At 47.1% G+C, this 19,417-nt stretch overlaps 1 protein-coding gene across 10 annotated transcripts in view; it reads right to left on the bottom strand.

Annotated features, from left to right (window-relative positions):
* The window catches only part of dnm1a (dynamin 1a), a 67,954-nt gene that overhangs the window by 17,160 nt on the left and 31,377 nt on the right, over nucleotides 1–19,417 (bottom strand). For 5 of the 10 annotated variants that reach the window (XR_003797748.1, XM_029252721.1, XM_029252727.1 and 2 more), the window contains exons 4-15: nucleotides 18,908–19,111; nucleotides 18,672–18,770; nucleotides 17,323–17,483; nucleotides 16,809–16,951; nucleotides 16,306–16,441; nucleotides 15,464–15,531; nucleotides 12,549–12,687; nucleotides 8,050–8,136; nucleotides 7,672–7,742; nucleotides 6,955–7,006; nucleotides 6,757–6,768; nucleotides 5,003–5,116 (exon numbers count right to left, since the gene is read on the bottom strand). Coding sequence is in view for 9 of the 10 variants with exons in the window: in XM_029252721.1 (XP_029108554.1) it covers nucleotides 5,003–5,116; nucleotides 6,757–6,768; nucleotides 6,955–7,006; nucleotides 7,672–7,742; nucleotides 8,050–8,136; nucleotides 12,549–12,687; nucleotides 15,464–15,531; nucleotides 16,306–16,441; nucleotides 16,809–16,951; nucleotides 17,323–17,483; nucleotides 18,672–18,770; nucleotides 18,908–19,111 (1,286 nt within the window). In the remaining variant the exon portion in view is untranslated. Of the gene's footprint in view, nucleotides 1–5,002; nucleotides 5,117–6,756; nucleotides 6,769–6,954; nucleotides 7,007–7,671; nucleotides 7,743–8,049; nucleotides 8,137–12,548; nucleotides 12,688–13,830; nucleotides 13,970–15,463; nucleotides 15,532–16,305; nucleotides 16,442–16,808; nucleotides 16,952–17,322; nucleotides 17,484–18,671; nucleotides 18,771–18,907; nucleotides 19,112–19,417 lie in introns of all 10 variants that reach the window. The other 5 variants (XM_029252730.1, XM_029252729.1, XM_029252723.1 and 2 more) reach the window with 1 other exon arrangement.

Below are 19,417 nucleotides of genomic sequence, written 5' to 3'. Positions count from 1 at the left end.
CCGTGAAGGTCGCCAGGGGCAACAGCAGCACTGCGCTCAGTGGGATGGAGACCAGCTGCCATCTCCAACACAGGGGGAACCCCCTTTATGTCTCTCTGAAGTGGGACAGCCAACCACAGGGTGTGTGTGTGTGTGTGTGTGTGTTTGTATTTGCTCTTAAGTACTCTTGTCAGAACAAGCGTGTATGTGACTAATGTTAATCTGAGACATCCTAGTCTTAGTTAAAAACAGACTGAGCTTTATTTCAATAGTAGACAGGAAAATAAGAGCTCATATCTTCAGAGATCATCTTGATTGAGGGGTTTCATTTAATCAATTTTGGTAAATCAGTTTTAAACATTTATTTTTATGTCCTCAATGTACAGTCTTTTTGTAAGATGAGATGCGTGGCTCTGCCTCTGTGATTTAGTGGACCTCTCTGTGGGCCAGTGGGTTTGCGGGATGGGACGGAATGCGCCTGGTGAGTCTCGGAGGTTTCGGGGTCTGTGAGTGTGTGTGGAACGCAGGGTTCACGGCAGGAGGCGCGAGAAGAGAGGGGATACGTGTGTGTGTTGAAGCGGCCCTATCCGCTGCCCATCGCTTCAGCCATCAGCCTTGTCTCCCGTTTTATGATTCCAGGCGCCCAGTCTTCTCGGGCTGTGCCATTATCAGCTGGAAGCGCTGGCGATAGCTGCTCCACCAGCCACCCCCTTCCCCGCAGTCCCCATGCTAACCTAGTCCTGGCTAGGGGATACCCTTTGGCGGGTCCTGCAGTGGGATGGGTGGTCATTCCCTAAGCTCCAAAAGATGTCCTAATCTGCTCTTGTGGGGGAGGGAGATGGGCGTGCAGCTTTCAGAGGTTGTGTTTTGAACTCTGACGAACCCTGACCTTCATGAGAGAATCACTCGCAAGCCAGGGCAGCCCATGCCGCCTCCCCAGTGTTCAGACTACCTGTTCAGGAAGTAGTGGTTGTACAGTAGTCTGCACATTGGTTAGGCTGTGTGGGGGAAGCACAAGCCCAACCCTGACTGGGCCAGGATCCAGAAGCCTGTGGACGGTGGGCGAGTGAGTGGGCCACCCTGGGTACGGTCTCGCTCGTGGGGTCACACGTATGCATAACCGTGTCCGCTTGGCCCCCAGACACGAGCTGTAAAACGCAGTCCGGCGGAAAGATCCTGCCGCCCTCGGCATTTAAAAATGAGACCATGGACGCGTTCCCAGGCCCTGTTTATTCAATTATCCAGAGGTGCATTTTTTCAGGGCAAGCGCATGTGTCATATTTCCACCAAGTCTCTGATTCCAGCTGTTGTTGTTTACGTGTGGAACTAATGGATTTGCTCTCATGCTAACCTGTGTGTTCACCCTAGGAGTCATCGGGAGACTAATGCCCATAAAATCTGTTCTGCTAATGTTCTAAAGTGAAATAAAATCCTACTGTACAAAAAACTCTGAATATCAAGACTGTTTATAAATCTCAGTCCTTGACACCAACATTAAAAATATTTAGATTTATTCATTTAGCTGATGCTTTTCTCCAAAGCGACTTACAATTATTTACTCATTTATACAGCTGGGTAATTTTTACTGGAGCAATTTAGGGTAAGTACCTTGCTCAAAGGTACTACAGCTAGAGGTGAGACTTAAACAGGAAATCTTTGGGTCCAAAGGCAGCTGCTTTAACCACTTTTCTACCAGCTGTCCCCAGCTATTTGTTTAAATGAAACATATAAAGCAGCAGTGTGACGGAGCCCTTGTGTCTTTGCAAAAGGCGGCTGTGTGATTTTGTATGCCATTCGGCTCGGCTCGCGGCACTGACCCAGGATGGGCGCCCCAGCCTACTCCAAACCTGGTCGAACCCAAACCAGCTGCTTCCAGCAGCTTCCAGCAAACAAGGCACAAGCAGCACAAACAAAGCAGAGACGGAACAGAGATCAGGAATATCGTCTACGGCTTCCTGTGGACAAAGCTGGTCAACTACTGTGCTGGTGACCAATATACAGATAACACTGCACATTCACAGACCATGAAATAGTATCTTTTTTCCACAGTGGATCATGAGCCCAGAGCTCTGAGATCCTGGGAGCTGTGCTGCTGCAAAAGCAGTACGGTGATCTGCACAGTACACAAGTGTCCTAAAGGACTTTCACAGAAACACGATCTTCAGACCTGTGTGTTTCTACTTAAGGGTCCGCCAGAAATCTAGGGTTCATTCTATATGTTGCTGGAGCACACACACGCCTACTCATACACGCACTCAGTTAGTCAGGCGTCTCAAGGGCTTGCACCCTCCCATTCCCTGCAGGTTGTTTTTGGCCCGATACCTGGTCAGTAACGGGTTCTGGGCAGGCCTCGGGGTCAGCGGGTTAGTGAGATGAATGTTGGAGTTCTGTTAGTATAGCTCTCCAACAGCTGGAGCATATACTGACTGGCATCTCTATGTGTGTGTGTGTGTGTGTGTGTGTGTGTTCCACACTGCATTTCACTTCCCTTCTCCCCCCACTGCCCAGCCCTGCAATCTAACTCATGTTGGCAGCACCACTTTGTGTCTCAAGGTTTCGGGGATTAAATAGGGAACAGACAAACCCGAGCTCCTCGTAATCGTCTGTAGACTTCGTCCAAGAAACCATGCAACAATCTTCTCCCCCACTAGCAAGTTTTATCTGGTCTCTCGGGTTTTTCGTCAGCCAGATTTAAATATATGCCTTCTCCATTGATGGGTTTTACCAAGGCACAGGGGCAGGTCTGTTACTACAGGTGTCTGGTTGAGTCCAATGGAACTAATGGAGGATCATGGGTTATATTAACAAAGGGACCACTTGAACTTGCTCGCCAGGAAGGAGAACAGAGGAGATGGGTTGCCCGAGCGGCCGAGATCCAAGGGCCAGAGTAAGTGTGTGTGAGTGTTTATACAGAATGAGGGTGGTCTTTCTCTACCTGTCCATGTGGAGCAATCAGGCAGAGACAGGGAGAGACTCTCGGACCCACAGCTACTCATCCATCTGGGGGCTCCATCCATTTTTCGGCCCCTTCATGAGACTGCAGGGAGCACGGAGCTGTTTGACTCAAAGGCCTGGCACGTCTCATAATGGAAACCAGACCCACCTCCTCACCACACTCCATTCCCAACCTCCGCACTGCCAAGGCTTGGCTAACGAAAGGTTATTATTAGTGTCTGGAATTGGGGATCGGGGTTTGAACATCGACCCCCCCCCCCCTCCTCCAGGTCTGCGATGAGTCGCCAGGCTGAGGTTATCGACACATTCCTGCCCTTCCACCCAAAAGCAGCGAGAAGCTGCCTTACAAGAAGCAGGCTGTTCAGAAGGGCAGTCGTTCCAGAGGAGTTTCTGCAAGGCAAGCAAAATTTCTGCTCGGAGTGCCTGTGCGTTCGTGCGTGGGCGAGCTCCCGTGTGTGTGTATGTGTGTGTGTGTATAGGCAAGCCAGGCCGTAGTCAGTCTGTGGGAGGATTCACCACAGCTTGCTACGTGTGTCGAAGATGTACTTGTCCAGGCCACACCCCCGCAGCATGTAAAAATACATGGCCCTCAGGAAGAGCCACAACTCCTATTGAACATCTAGGGCTAAGGGTTCAACCAGCTATTGACTCACATCCACGACCCACCATTGCACATTCATCTATATACACTGTGAGTAGATGCACAGAAGAAGAATAAGAGCAGTTAATAGATCGTCTCAGATGCAGTCCTTTCTGCCATGCACCCATCGTTCCATCCTCAAGACATAAATGATGGAAATAAACCATTTCCCCCCCTCATGAAAGAAGGGCCATTTTTACTTGGATGGGGCCACTGTTGGTTTTGGGCCCCTGCGACACGAAGGAGCCACAATCCCAGACTGGAGTTTAAATAAATACGCACCGAGGCTGGGGGCCCTGGCAGAGCGAAGTTCCTGCTGTCAGAGTGTGTTAGTCATTTAGGGAAGGGCTGGGAGTGAGGGCCCTTTGGGTGTGTGTGGCGGTTCCATCCAGATGTTTTGTTCGCCAGGAGATGAAAGGAGACCCACAGCATCCCTGTGCCCTCCACGTGGTTCTTATTACGGCGCCCCCTACCAGCTAACTAAAGACACCCTCACCCTCCCATCGCAACCCCTCCTCGATTCTCTGTCTATCTCTCTCTCCCTCTCACACACACACACATACACACACACACACACACACACACACACACATTCCCCCACTGCTCCAAGTGGTTTATGAGAAGCAGGCTGGGCCTCCAAGCAAGAACGTCAGGGACTTTTAGAGGTTGGAGGTCCATCCTGCACATGTGGGCGCCAGGTTGTACATTTCATGGGCTGGAAGGGGCCCCACATCTCACTGGCCACACCCCTTCCACCCCTCACCCACCCTCTATCAGACTAGGAGGTCCCCGATTAGTCTCCACCCTATCCAGAGAAACACTGGTGACCCCGACGGAATGGTGGCCGGTTTCCGGTGTTCCCGTAACATGACCTGTGTCCTCAGGATGAGGCCGAGATACGCCAACTGGCATTTCTTCACAGCCGCAAAAATTGACAAGAATCACAAGGATGAAAAGAACAAAAACAAGTCTGGTTAAAAATTTAGGAATGACACAAATGGGGAAAATAGGCCTTAGAAACACAAACATGATCTGAAAATGTTATTTTTTTAGGCACAAAAGAAGAGTATTAGTCTTGAAAGATGCATTACTGATGTCTGATGCATAAGTCAAGTGCCAAGAGCCCAAAAAAGCACTGGAAATCGAGTTGTCCATTGCCACTTTGATTCACGGGCATGTAACCGGCACAGTGTCATGCAAAGACTCTTAGGAAGCCTATGATGAGTGCTTCCGAGAACAGAGTTGACTCACTGGTAGGGAATTAGAAGGAAACACTAAAAAAAAAAACACCATTGCGTTGAACTTCAAGAGCCTGTATATCCAAAGTGGTTTCATGTTTTTGGTATTTAGAGTAAGACAAATATAAAACTCCTCTATGATTTGTGGGATTTTGAGAGTCAAAACAGGACGTTCAACAAAGACGCTCACCTCATCGTCCTTGTACCAGGACAGGGACTCAGCTGTCAAGACAAACCAGTACTCCTTGGCGCCTCCCTTCATGATGCCGATGTTATTGATGGTCAGCCAGCCCTTGCGGATCACCTTGGAGGGGACAGAGGTTGGGGACACCGATGGTCAGGTAGATTCCCAGGCCCGAAGCTCCATCCATCACTGACCTGTCCAGATGTGTGTACGCCTGTGTGTGTGAGACTTCACTTCGGTGACTTAAAGCTTCAGACTGACCACTAGTCCATTACAGTCTGTGATTTAAGACAAATTTAAGGAGTGTGTCTCTGCAATTTACTCTTATATGGTGCTGTTCAGTACTGCCCCCTAGAACCCGGAAACCAGAACAGCACCTGCAAACAGTGACTGCTGGGATCACCTATCTCACAAGGAGCAAGCCAAAGATTTTTGATGCCCCTGTTCAGTGGTGTAGTTCCTACTGTGTAGGGACACAAAAACAAACACTTCCGAAGGTCAGCAAACATCACACGTTCTTTATGCTGGCCAGTCTCCAGCTGTTTTCACTCACTTCATATCCACTTGCACACACACACACACACACATTGGCTGAAGCCGCTCGTCCCAATTGGGGTTGCGGCGAGCCGGAGCCTAACCCGGCAACACGGTGCATAAGGCTGGAGCGGGAGGGGTCACATCCACTTGTCTCCCACAAAAGTACTGAATCACAAACTAGTGCACTTAACCAGTTGCAATGGCACCGGGGAAACTGTACAGTCTCTACATTGCTCTTGGCAACCACAAGTAAGCATTTGTACAAACGTTGGTGTGCACTTTCATCACAGAACACGGTACATGTATTCCTAGCTGGTGAAAGATTTTTCTTGTTCCGCACTTTTTCAAACAGGATTTTAAATTTATACAATAAGCTTGTAATTACTCAGGACTTGGTCTCTTGTTGGATACACTTATTTACTATAAGACAGCTGTAATTGGTTCTTGAACAGGATTGGTCAGTTGACCAATTAATTAGCTCTGAGCTCTGCTGCCATTGGCTGATTCAAGCACAAACATCTCAATCTGTATCTGAGAGTTAATGGCTATACCAGGAGCCCAATAGCCCTTTGTGTTTGAAGAGAGTAGCCAATCTTTCAACAAGCCGCTTTCAAAAACAAGATGAAAAATGTGAAAAACAGATGGATGCATGCTAGGCTCCAAGGTTATGAACAATCTCTTTAAAAGCTGTGATTATTTTACAACATGCATATGGTTTACCTCGTTTCTACTTTTTCTTCAGCTAGTCATATGACAATAGAGGGTCAAAGGATGAAAATTTGTATGTGGGAGAATTGACACTATATGTACTTGTTAAGGGGGGCGCGGTGGCGCAGTGGGTTGGACCGGGTCCTGCTATTCAGTGGGTCTGTGGTTCGAGCCCCGCTTGGGGTGCCTTGCGACGGACTGGCGTCCCGTCCTGGGTGTGTCCCCTCCCCCTCCGGCCTTACACCATGTGTTACCGGGTAGGCTCCGGTTCCCTGTGACCCCGTGTGGGACAAGCGGTTCTGAAAATGTGTGTGTGTACTTGTTAAAATGGAGGCATATAAATTCAAATAAAATATGTTTGCCTCTGCTTTGTGTAATTTGGGTTGCTTGTAAGGGTAAAACTATAACGATCTTATTATTGGCACATAATAACGGAAGGATAGATTCTTTTCCACAGTAGTTTTTAACTGAAAGGCTGGAAAAAAAGAGGCACACAGAGAGAACTGTCAGCTTACCATGATCTCATCCTGAGGTTCAGTCACCACAGCGACAGGGGCAGAGCAGGCAAGGGAAAGGGAGACAATGGAGCCACATCAGTGTGAGCCACAAGGACCAGGAAAAAGAACATTTTTATAGGAGGCAATGCCAACTGCCCCAGTAAAAGTGATACTAGCACTCCTAGAGCATCCATACAGAGTCAGTTATAGGCACACCTGATTGCCAGCTGCCTTCTTCTTGCTCATCTGGTTGCTCCGCTGCTGAGCGCTGTGGAAAAAACACAAAGAGAAATGTTCATCCTCATGGTCTCTCCTCAAGGGTGCTCTGCTGGAATAGTCAGTATAGGAATATTGGTTCCTCTCAGAACAAGGGACTCTACAGCATACATAACCAAAGTTATCTTTGTGCAAAAGGTTCACTTGCTGCACTCATTTAGAAAGGGCCTTGAAACTCTAGTTGTGTAGAGGAGCCAACAACAAGGAAATGCCCCTTCTTTTCCAAGAAAACATACAAAAAATGAGGGCAGCCCTTCCATATACAGGAGGGCCCTGATTTACGATGGGGTTACGTTCCGCGAAAGTCATCATAAGTCGAAAATATCATAAATCGAAAATGCATTTAATACACCTAATACACACCTCTGTGTGACACTTGTATACTGTAAACATGTAGATATGTATATACATATGTATAATAAATAGTCCCATATTAAAGGTGGTGTTTTCTGTACATGTTCAAACACAGATGCCAAATACGAGAACATGGAAGATAAGTGTCCATATCTTCCCGAGGACTTCCAGCGAACGCACTCACTGTGAATTGACTGAATATTTCCCATTGTAATCACCTACTCGATGTTTACGTCCCAAGAGGGTTAGCAGAGCAGTAACCCTCAAAACTACATGACAGGTGTGGAGAGCAGGACCACTTACTTGGCAAAGCCAATGAAGTCCTCATGGTTTGTGTTCATGTAGGCCAGTTCTATGTCAATGAGGAGCATCACCTAGCAACGACCAAAAGAAAACCCTTGAGCGGAACGTGTAACACAAGTTTTTACCTTCTATTCAGGTAAAAACACATCTGATAAATGGTCTAAGAAAACTACGAAAATAAAGCAACGAGAGAAAAAAGCTGCTCAACTATGGGCAAATGCTTTCCAACCAGTGGATGGCTTGAAGTTTTGGAAGGGCTGCTGTTGTACCCTTGAGAAGCTTAAACTGTTTTCAGTAAAGTGTATAGTGTACGTTGTGTAAATATCTGTGAGGCGAATGAATGTGGACAGCAGCATCCTCATGTGTGACAAGGCCCACCTGTTCCTTTGTACGGCTCTCGCGGTCACGGATGTGCTGGGTGACAATCCTCTCCATCTCCTCCCTCAGCATGGGGTACTGAGCCAGCTGGGGAAGAAAACATACGCCAGCATGGGTGCTGGAGTTGGGAGCTGGATGCCATGGCAGCTGGAATGTGTACACACACACAGACCACACACACACACACACACACACACACACACACACACACACAGGCACCAGGCTACACACAAGGGCTTGGGTTTCATTTCAGCATTGAGAATAGAAGGGTTGAAAGGGTTAATAAATTACCAAAATGACAGTAACATTTTAGTGCTCCACTTAAACCATTACAGCCAGTGGAGTGATTTTACTAGAGTACTGTCTGTTTGTGAAATAACCCCCATCGCCCTTCACACACAACTAATGGTTCATGGTGGTCGACATGACATTGCAAACTAAGAGTTAGACACACACACACACACACACACACACACACACACACACAAGACACCAACCATTTAGGGACCGTGTAAGGTATATACAGTATTTGCAGAGTGCTCCAGGTTACAATGCATCCCTTTACATCGTTCTCAACGGTTTCTCAATGAACTCCACCAAAAATATGGAAAAATCTCAAAAAGCATCTGTCTTATTATTTCTTGAAAAAAACTGCAAAATGCATTTGCAACTGGACTGTAGCTGCTCGGTCCACCTGTGACCTCTTGACATAAAGGGAAACTACCAAAGGTTGGTGAGTTCAGGTGGGCAGTAATTGACAATCTCCAACGCTCGCACATGTTGGCGAAGCTCGTTTGAGGTCACCTCGAGGACGCACTTCCTGTCATCTCCGCAGAAGATGACGCACCGAGGATGTTATCCTTTCCTACATTTCTCACCAGCAGCTGTTTATTATGTTCTGTCAAGGGTGAATAATTAGAGGCCGGTGACTAATTACGTTGGTTTGACCTGCTCCGAGTTTATCTTCACTGTGAAACAGGTTGGGCAGTGGAGCTAAACCCCCAGACACAGAACAGCTCAGGTGGGGATGTTTTCCATGTCAGCCATGGAAAGACCAGTAAAAAAAATGCATTGCAACGTTGGGGCACCTTGATGTCACAAACCAAAATAACTAGAGGTCACAAAGACGCAATGGTGTCCTTCATGCGAAACACAGCTTAGGAAAAAACTCAGACGTGCTAGGTGCTCAGATGAGTTAGGGGAATGGACCAGAGAGACAGGTGGGCATGCTGATGCAGGAGAGCAGTGCTGGGGGTCTTTGAAGAGGAATAGGAGGGGGGTGGCAGGGGCGGGGCCAGACTTGGCAAAGGGGACGCTACTGCAAAGGGGAATTCAGAATTCTCACATGACCTCCGGTGAATTTTTTGCTTGAAGTCATCGATGGGACCTCGTCAATATGTTTTAGAGCAAAGCATCATGGGAATAAAGAGAGGCCCCCCCCCATCACTGAGTTCGTGACGGTTTAGTGTACCGATGCTAAAGGAGAACCACTGGAAGGGCACACCCACAATGCAACAGCACGGGCCAAGGAAGTAAGTATTTTCATGAAAAATTATACAACGCTCTGCAGTTATCTTCACCAATTTACTGCGGTTCATATCTATAGAAATAATAGAAGTGATAAAATGTGATAGAAAAAGATGGCCAGATTTGGAGTCTTTCGCTATTAAACTGACACAGCCAGTATCATCACCAGAACTGGGAAGACTATTGAAAATCCACAGGAGGAAAGATGGCCTTTCTCACACACACTCCCTTGACGAGATCACAAGACATTATTCAGATGGGGAACAGAAAGAGGAGGAACAGATGGGCGATGCGAAAAGAGAGGGAGAAAGACGGAGCGGGGGGGAGACAGAGCTCGGGTGCCTCCGTTAGTCAGTGAGGGGAGCAGGACCTCCCAACCAACCAACCGCAGCATTTAGTCAAATCACGCAAAGTCAAACCAAGTGACAGGAACGGAAATATTTTCAAAAAAGGCTATTGAACAAACTCAACCAGCACAGGCAATATAGAGAAAAATGAGGGTTAAAGAGATAAAACTAAGAATTAAAAATAATAAAAATGAGTGTGACTTCGCATGCTTGTGAAAATGGCATCATCTACAGCTGTGTGTTTTTCTACAATAATTTTAAAAATGCACAACAAAATTTGAATGAAAAATTTTCTAACAAAAAATAATAACAGACAAGGTTAATGGAGACTGTGGCAAAGGATAGACCAATAAAGGCTGGACAAGACTGATCCTACAGATACTCTTTCACACATTTTGACATCCGTACTAAAGCTTACGGAGCTGTTAAGATTTTGAGCAAGAATCAATATAGTTCAATAAAAACAAACATATCTATAACGGGACCCAGATTCTTCTCAGAAATCACTTCTGTCTTTGGAATGTCTTCCTTTCACCAAACTAAACTGATGCAAAACACATCCTAACAATCCAGTACATGTTTTATTCTACACTCTTTGTGCCAACAGTAAAAAATATTTTAAAATGATGAACCGCTGTTTCTTACACTGATTTTTTTCTTTTTTTTTTGCTATGCTAGCGTGTTAACCATTGAAACCCCCCAGTCAGTGGCGATGGTGTGAGGTGACGATGACTTCAGAAGAAGGAATGTCAAGCGAAACCAATATGAGTCAGCAAAGGAAATGGGATGGAAACACATCTGTAAAAGGCTGAATGCTGGATAGCGGGGGGATGATCAGAGTTACAGTCGGAGAGTCCCACAGGAGTCACACAGACTGCGGTGGAGATGTGGCACACATGCACACGCTCACACATGTTCGTAGTAAGGACACGGGAAAAAAAACTTAAGTTTGCGTGTGTGTGTGGTTCATAGTCTAAAGGATGGGTGCCTGATGGGGGACACATGCATATGGGTGTTAAAGTGAAGATACAGCGATATTTTTAATCAGCTCTAACTACCCAAATGGGATAAACGTATTAAAATAGAACAATAATACAGAACTATTTAGAAGTAAACTTAAAGTCTTCCACCATGTAACGAGTGATCATCTAACGAGAATTCACTTAGTAGAATATTTAACCCTAAAATATACTTGTAACCCAAACATTCTGATGTTTCACGAGACGTTCCATGCTGAGCTGGGGATTCAAGACACCATATAGCAACAATATCATTATTACTTGTTAACTGGCTTAGAATTGTTACTTGAACTAGAATGCCCAGGAGGGGTGGGCAACCACTGGCCCTTGGACCCCCAGAGGTTTTTTTCTCTCTCGATTTTAAGTTGTGAGTTTTTGTTCCTTTCCTCTGTGGCCAGTAGGCATACTTGTAGGTCTATAAAAGTACTATATTATGGTAGTCATTAGTCAATTTTCTTTGTTCTTATGTGATGTATTAGTTTTTCTTGCCTCATGCCTGTGTTAAAGCGCTCTGTATCACTGCGTGAGAAGAGCTCTCTATAAAAATAAATTAAATTGAATTCAATTCAATTCTCATAACCAGCCATCAACTCACACTTAATAAGAAACACTTTAGGAGAGCAGAATTTAAGAGGCGAAGAGCCTCTCCGCTCCATGTGTGTCATTGCTTCTCCCACCAAACTTAGCAGTAAAAAGGTAAAGGAAAGCCTTACCTATCTGTTCAAAACTCGGTGTAATACAATCAGATTAATTCTCTTGGAAGGTAAAATCATTGTGGAAAATTTTGTTTGCGTGATTCGAGATTATTTATTTACTGGAAATGATACTTTACCAGTAGTTCATCAGAGAAGGGTTATAAGCATTATGAGTGGTTACAGCAATTACATTATTCTCCCATTAATTTTATTTTTAGAATTCACCTTACAAGCAAATTTTCACAAACAATTTACGCTTGTTATGCAAGGGGGAACATTTTTGTATTGTCATACAAGCAATTATTGGCTTTTCCAAGACTAAATATCTAAGTACTGTGCACAATATATAACCATAATCTTCTATTTATAATATTCTTTTTGCATTTTTCGCACAAAGATGTGAAAGCCTACAAAATTTTTAACCGCAAAGGAAAGTAGGTCCATGGCAGGCACTTCTTAGCTTTGACACTATAAAAAGGAACATGCAAGTATAATGAATTGAACTAAATGGCACAGGACTCAGCATTACAAAAAAATAGCTGGATGTTTGGGCAGACGGATGGATGGATGTACAAGTTAAGGAAATCCATCACCAAACATCTCTATGTAATAATTTCATATGTTGTCTTACTAAGAACTTCATAATCACAATCCTAGAGGATCAGACCAGGTACCAATCAGTGTTTCACGTGTAAATTATTTATCATCATGTGGCAAAATCAATACAGACCCTCATGTTTAAATGTTGATTTGCTTTCCTGTTCAGACTACAATACAAACGACTCTTCAAGACTCTTGCAAAGACAAGTGACTACTAATAGAGCCTAATTGGTTACTTTTGAACGTCCAGCCTTCGGTCTAGCCCCGCCTCTGTCGTGCATGCAGGTGACTGTGGCCTTGCTCCTTGTTACCTTTTCGCTACACTTTCGGATGGTGGAGGTGAGCTCGCTTACTACCATGTCTATACACTTCAAACAGGGCTCCTTCAGCTTGAGAATCTGCTTTTTCACTATGGCCTCAAAAGCCAAGTCAGGGGTAAAGAGTCCCGTCCTGTGGGGGGGGGGGGAGGTCAGGTGCCATGAGAAGGGAAAGATGGGGCGGTGGGTTCAAGTAGGGAGGAAATAGGAGGAGATGTATAAGGTGCAGGGAGGAACATGGTGGTAAAAGACAAGAAAGACCAGGGAGAGAGAGAGAGAAATGGGACATAAGGAGTAAAAGATAGGGCAGAGGTGGGACCGGGGGGCAGAGATCACACAGGGGAGAAAAGGCAAGTGAGACTATTGATATTCAAGCGAGCCGACCCACAGAAAGCCCTGGGAGGTCTCTCTTTTTCCTCACACCTCCATACTGGGTCAATCAGGGGCGTGGCTCACCTTGACCTCCAGGGAAAGAGAAGGATCGGGGGCCCAAAACCGAGGACCCCCTCCACCACCTAGAGTCAACAGCCGTACACCTCGAGACACCCTGGTTAAGATTTGTATGATGTCTGTTCAGTGTATCTCTGCCATGTGTGTTGAAAACACCCATTTTAAGGCCTTACAACCTGCTGACCATCCTGCAGAATCGGTGGCCAGGCAGCCAACCCTGGGACATGGACCTTGGTCAACGTTGGCCAAACCTTGCTCATCAAGGTAGTCAAACCAAAGGCGTGGCCACTCTGAGCCCTGTAGGTGTATGGCTGCTGTCTGACAGGAGGGTGCTGGGGTAAACTAGGTTCCAGCGAGTCTGCAGCTTCATCATCAGCATTAGCATCTACATCTTTCTGACCAGCATCTGAGTCTAAACCGCTGGATCCACTGGTGAAGTTAAAGCCCTTTTTGGATAGAATGTAATAACAGCTGTATTCGTCAGCCACAGTTTCTCAGCAATCTGTATCTGCAGTCACTGCAGCCCAGCCTCCGGCACCCCCCTTCTGCACAGCGCACTACAGTCGGCATTGACCCCTCCTCCCGCACAACCTCTCGCTTCTCCCCATCTCCTTCCCTGCCGTGTATCCTAAGTGGAGGGCACACACCCCTGACTCCCATGCGCCCCCTGCAGTTTGGCAAGAGCAGAGGAGGAAGAGGTCGAGGTGGTGAGGAGGGCCAAGAGCGATGGCTGGGTGGGGTATAGGGCCAGATGGGGACGTGGGTAGTCGTCGAAGGGGTGGTTGCAGTCATTCCCACCTGAGGGCATGGGAGGTTAGGGGTTTACCTTTTTGGTACACTGCCTAACGGTACTGACAAGCTCAGAAATGACCATGTCCACACATTTCTGGCATGGTTCTTTAATCTTCCCGATCTGCCTTTTCACAATGGTCTCAAAGGCCATGTCCGGGGTGAAGAGTCCCGTCCTGCCCAGCGCAGAGAGCAGGTCGTCCCGCGGGACAGCCAGATGGAGGGGAGGCGGGTCGGGTGGAGAGAAAAGAGTTAATCGAAAAGAACTGCCCCCCCACACAACCCCAAATTCAGAACCATAAAACACACAGAGGCATAACAGTCACCAACCCTTTCGGCGTTAGCTTTCGCTTTCGCTACATGAGCCTGGAGCCGTTTGAAAGGAAGTGTTGATGAAACTGTGGAGTTGCTCCTTTCTCTAGTTCCTGTCTTTATCCAAAGCCATTTACTCTTCTACGTAAAGCCGTTGGGTCTTTACCAAACCATTCCAAGATTAAGGACCTCACTCAAGAGTACAAAAGCAGAGCTTCTGCTGGCATCTGAACCACATGTTCACTTTCTTCTCCAACATGTCTTCCACCACTCCTCTCCTTATTCTTTCCTGTAGTTCCCAAGTTTGGATTGGTTTGCCCCTGAGCTCCTCAGTTTGGCACGCCACACTCAGCATATTATATGGAAATTTAAGCGAGACAGTTTTATTACTGGAAAAATTTAATTTCTTGATGTTGTAAAACCTCAACAGAACATGTGGTCCTCGACTACTCCTCATACGCTTTCACTGCTGCTCTCAGATGCTACTAGAGTAGGTTGACACACGTGGTAAAAAGAGTCCGCAGATGTGCTACATCACTTCGGCTCAGGATGGGATCTTTGCTCTTGTCATTTCCTGCTGCTTTTTAGGTTGACATCCCTCTTACTTGCTCTGTCCTGGGCTTCCCCTTGTGAATGTGTGTGTGTGTGTGTGTGTGTGTGTGTGAGGAGCTGGTGAAGGAGTACTGTAGATGTTCTTTCCCAGATGGTTCTGTTCTTACTGATATCAAGCAGGAGGAATGTCGGGAAAAAAAGACACGAAACAGTGAGACAGACTGCAGAGCAGCAGTCAGTCGGTCGGTTTCCAGTCAACACTCGAACCCCGGCCCAGTCACACACAATACCCCAAAGAACCTGGTCCTGAACCATCCAACATGTCTTACTATGAGGAACTGAGTGCAACTGGCCATTTTTCATCAACAGTCAATGGCTCTTTCCTGCCAGCATCAGTACTGCTACCAGTAATGTTAGTATTTTTGCATAGAAGACCCATTTGGCTGCAGGTCAGCTTCACTGACCATATCACTGGAGAAGAGAACACATCTTCATGGGAGCGGACTGCTTACACAGTGCAGGAACAGCCAACTCACAGCAAGGGGGAGGTGGGATGCAGGAAGCTGCCCCCCCCCCCCCCCCATCCAGATATAAACCGTTTATCAGCCCTGATTAATATCTTTGGCAAATTCTCAGATTTGTGAAAAAACCAAAACAGAAGATTTTTATCTGTGATTAGATGAGACGTGTATTTCAGCATCCCAAAAACAACATGGGCAAAGGGTCATGGAGGGACCGAAGGATGGACTGAAAAGAGTACAGAAACAGCAAGGCTGCTGGAGGGCAGGGGTCAGGGGTCAACGTGCCTGATGCCGTGGATGTTCTTGATGGCGTAGCTGATCTCCTTGCGGAGTTCCTTCTCATCAAACTCCATCTGGGGAAAGACATAATATATTTTCTTGACATGTTGCCCGCTGTGATGTAGAGGTGGAGCTTATACCTGGGTGGGTAATATGCAGACTGCTGTTGGCCAATTAGACTTGATATATAGATGTGCTCTCTTGTCAATTATTGACTTAACCCATCAAAATACGATAGATAGATAGATAGATAGATAGATAGATAGTCATTTACACAACTGCGTAATTTTTACCTAAATAATTAAGGGTAAGTACCTTGCTTAGGGGACTACAGTGCCAGTGGGATTCAAACCAATGTCCTTCGAGTGAACCACTGTACCAAGGATTATGCTGTTTGCTGGTGATATAGCGGTCGCCCTGGTAGCGGCAATGTGGAAGGGACTGGCTGTGTAACCCTGCACACCTGACTGCCTCTCCAGGTCTCTCGTGTTCCTAACCCTGATCTAGTATCAGGCAGCCCAGATGCAGTATTTCACTGTGATGCGCAGAGAGGGAGGGAGGGCAACATGCTTTACTCATAAAGCCTCTGGTTATGGTCTGGAGGGGGAGGGGGGCTCGATCCTCAGCCATGACTCATCCTCTCTGCTGGATAACTGATAGCAGACGGGCTGCGGCTCCCGAGACGACAGCGCAGACAGGAAGAGGGGGCAGTGAGCGTGCACATGGGTGTGTGTGTGTGTGTGTGTGTGTGTGCTTCCACAGGTTAAGTCTGCCTATGCGTTTACATTTTACATCTATACGTGCGTGTGTCACATTTGGCCCTGGGTTAGAGATCTGGTCGAACGAACCTTGACCAGTTCGAAGGGGAAGCGCTCGTGGAAGATGCGGTTGATCCTGGCGCCCCCAGATAGTTCATAGGTGTCGATCTGGTCACCGGAGCCCTCGATGCGCTTTTCAAAGTCCACGGAAAACTGCTGCACCATCCTGCGGGGGGGGGGGGGGGGGGGGGGGTGACAGAGAGAGGGAAAGAAAGAGGATTAAACCAGCACTGTGAGCTTATGATTTGAGAAATTTCATTAAAATTGATGCACTGTGATCTGCTCTGTGTGTTCATACAAAAAGTGTGTGTTTATCCCTCTGTGCATGTGGATGCCTATTCTCTATGCTGGTGTGTGTATTTGTGTGTATGCATGTACCCACATGGATACCCTCGTGTTTGAGTGTGTGTTTGTGTGTGTGTTTTTTTGCTGTGCGAATATCGATATGTTCATGTTTGTGTGTGTGATTGTACGTGTTAGTGTGGACCTGCGCACGCCTGCATGAATGTTTCAACATGTGCACAGTCACTCACTGCAGCAAAGCCTTGGTCTTGCGGGACGGGTCGTCGGGGCGGAAGTTCTTGTACTCCTCCACCTCCTTCTCAATGGACAGCAGCTGGCTCTGCAGCTTGGCCCGGAGCCCGGGCAGCGTGTCTCGAATGTGATTGGTCAGTTGCTGCAGGAGGAGGAGCTAAATTATTCATCATGTTCCCATAGCAATTAAGGCTGTACCATCAACATCTGGAATAAAAGCTGTGGTTGAAAACAAGCCAAAGGTATGGGCAGCAGGTGGCATAATAGTTAGACCCACCCCCTACTGCCCTTGTTCGCAGTCCTTACCCTGGACTGGTACAGGAAAAATTATTTGGCTCTATAAATAGGTAAATCAGTGCAAGTTACTTTAGAGAAAAGTGTCAACTACAGCAGGATGTGGACTAATCTGTTACACGAAAGCACATTTATTTTGGAGGCAGGTTCAGCATTCGGAAGGTCACGGTGTTCCTGTGCCCATCCTCCTTCTACACACCTGTGTGTTCTCACACTCACCTGGTTGAGCACTTTCTGCAGGTAGGCGGTGCCCATGCGTTCCGCCAGGTGTCTGTAGGCAGGGTGCGACAAGAAGAATTTCCTCTCCGCAGCCAAGGCTGCTGAGATGTCCTTCTTGCCGTCAATGTCCTTCTGACTCCGGTTCACCACACCAATGTACCCTGGGGGGAGCAAAAATGAGGAGAAGGTCAAAGATCACTGGCTGCAGGGGTCATTTAGGGATATGGAGGGTGGAGAACAGAAGCTTGCACTGACTATCAGGAAAGCGACAGTAGGCTGTAGTGGTTAAAGTGGGCAGTAGGTGGCGTAGTGGTTAGAGCTGCTGCCTTACAGCGAAAGGGCACAATTTCAAGTCCCTGCTACTGCTACGATGTCCTTGATCAAGGCGCTTACCCTGAATGAATGAATGAACACTGCAAAAATTCTATAGTTATACAAATAGGTGAATCACTGCAAGTCCTGCAGCTTAGAGTACGAACATTACAAATAGCTTTGGAGAAAAGTGGCAGATGAATAAAGGGTTGTAATAATAACGGTTAAAGAACCTTGGCTGATACCAAAATGTTGCAGGTGACACTCCCAGGAAGGGACCTGCTGTTGGACCCTGGAGTTCACCAGAATGTCTTTCTTTTTAATAAACAAACTTAATGGCTGATTAAACATGTCTGTGGAGGACGATAATTATTTAACGTTCTATATTACCCTTCTGTCATAAAAATAAAACAGAGCGAGGAAGGTATGAAGAGGGGCGCTTCTTAAAGAACGGCTCCTTCCGCTGACACTGGTTATGAGTGTCACTCCACCTCTGACATAGCATGTGTGTACACTGTCACTCAGCGCTTATGGAAGGTCACGGCAGACGTGCGCGCCTCATTCGGGGATGAATGAAGCAGGATTAGACGCATGTTATCCTGAGACCATGGGGATGACACTGAGAAAATGTAGGGAGGTTCAGATGGGGAGACATGGACATGTGGAATGAAAAAGGGTCCCCGGTGGAGTTCAGCAAGAAGGTCCTGGGCTGCAACTGTGCTCTGGATCAGGAGAGAGGAACCACATCAGCAAATTTCATTAAAACGGATTCCAGCATCTCTTTCTGCAGAGATCAGCAGCGTGTCGACAGCCAGCAGTGGAACGAGACGTTTTTCCAGATGTGTCACTGCAACCAGGACATTGTTTTTCTTCCCCGCTCTCCCCTCCCCGTTTTTGTCGTTTCTCACGCTCAACTTTACAGCAGCGTCACCACTAGAGGGCAGTGCGGTGAAACAACCCATATAGTCTGACTTGCATTACATGCGGCCTACGGCACATCGGCGGTTTGCGTGCGGTCTGCAGGGGCGGCAGCGCACCTCGGCGCAGCGGCAGCAGCTTGTTCTCCAGGATCTCCTTGGCGTCCGTGCCCTCGTCCATTAGGTCCAGTTTGGTGATCACGCCGATGGTGCGGACCCCTGAGCGAGAACGCACGTTTAAACACATACATAGACCTTTTGCACATGATCATACGCACATATGAACACACACACAAAAGATTTCATGTCGTTTTACTTCTGTTGAACCCGCATTGAGCGCACTGGTCACTAAGCACCTTGCGGGTCCACTTCTTTGGCAATCTTGAGGGCGTCCGAGTTGGCGAGGTCAGAGTTGGCCGGGGAAACGGCCAGCAGCAGGCAGTTCTCCTTGGTGACAAACTGCATGATCATGTCCCTGATCTGGTGCTCGATGTCGGCCGGCTGGTCGCCCACGGGCACTTTGGTCATTCCCGGCAGGTCCACCAGGGTCAGGTTCAGGACTGGCGGCCGCAGAAGGGTAGGAGGCGTGGGGGGTAGGAGATGCAGAAAGAGAGAATGAAATGCACAGAAACAAACAGAATTAATCCCACAATTCATCTAGGGCTGATATGGGAACAGCTATTAATAAATACGAATTATATGAACACGTTTGACCACGAGGTTTGAATCGACATAGGTTGCACCCTTAGTTTAGTGAGCTTTTTAAGCTACGCTTTGTATTTACAGCAGTGTAAAGTGTCCCCATCAGTGACTGGCTTCGCCTGGACTGGACCAGTTCAAAGTCTGTCTGCATGAATTGCAAGTAA

Source organism: Scleropages formosus, chromosome 6 (assembly GCF_900964775.1).
Source record: "Scleropages formosus chromosome 6, fSclFor1.1, whole genome shotgun sequence".
Taxonomy (NCBI): Eukaryota; Metazoa; Chordata; class Actinopteri; order Osteoglossiformes; family Osteoglossidae; genus Scleropages; species Scleropages formosus.
This window is presented reverse-complemented; position numbering and strand designations above follow the sequence as displayed.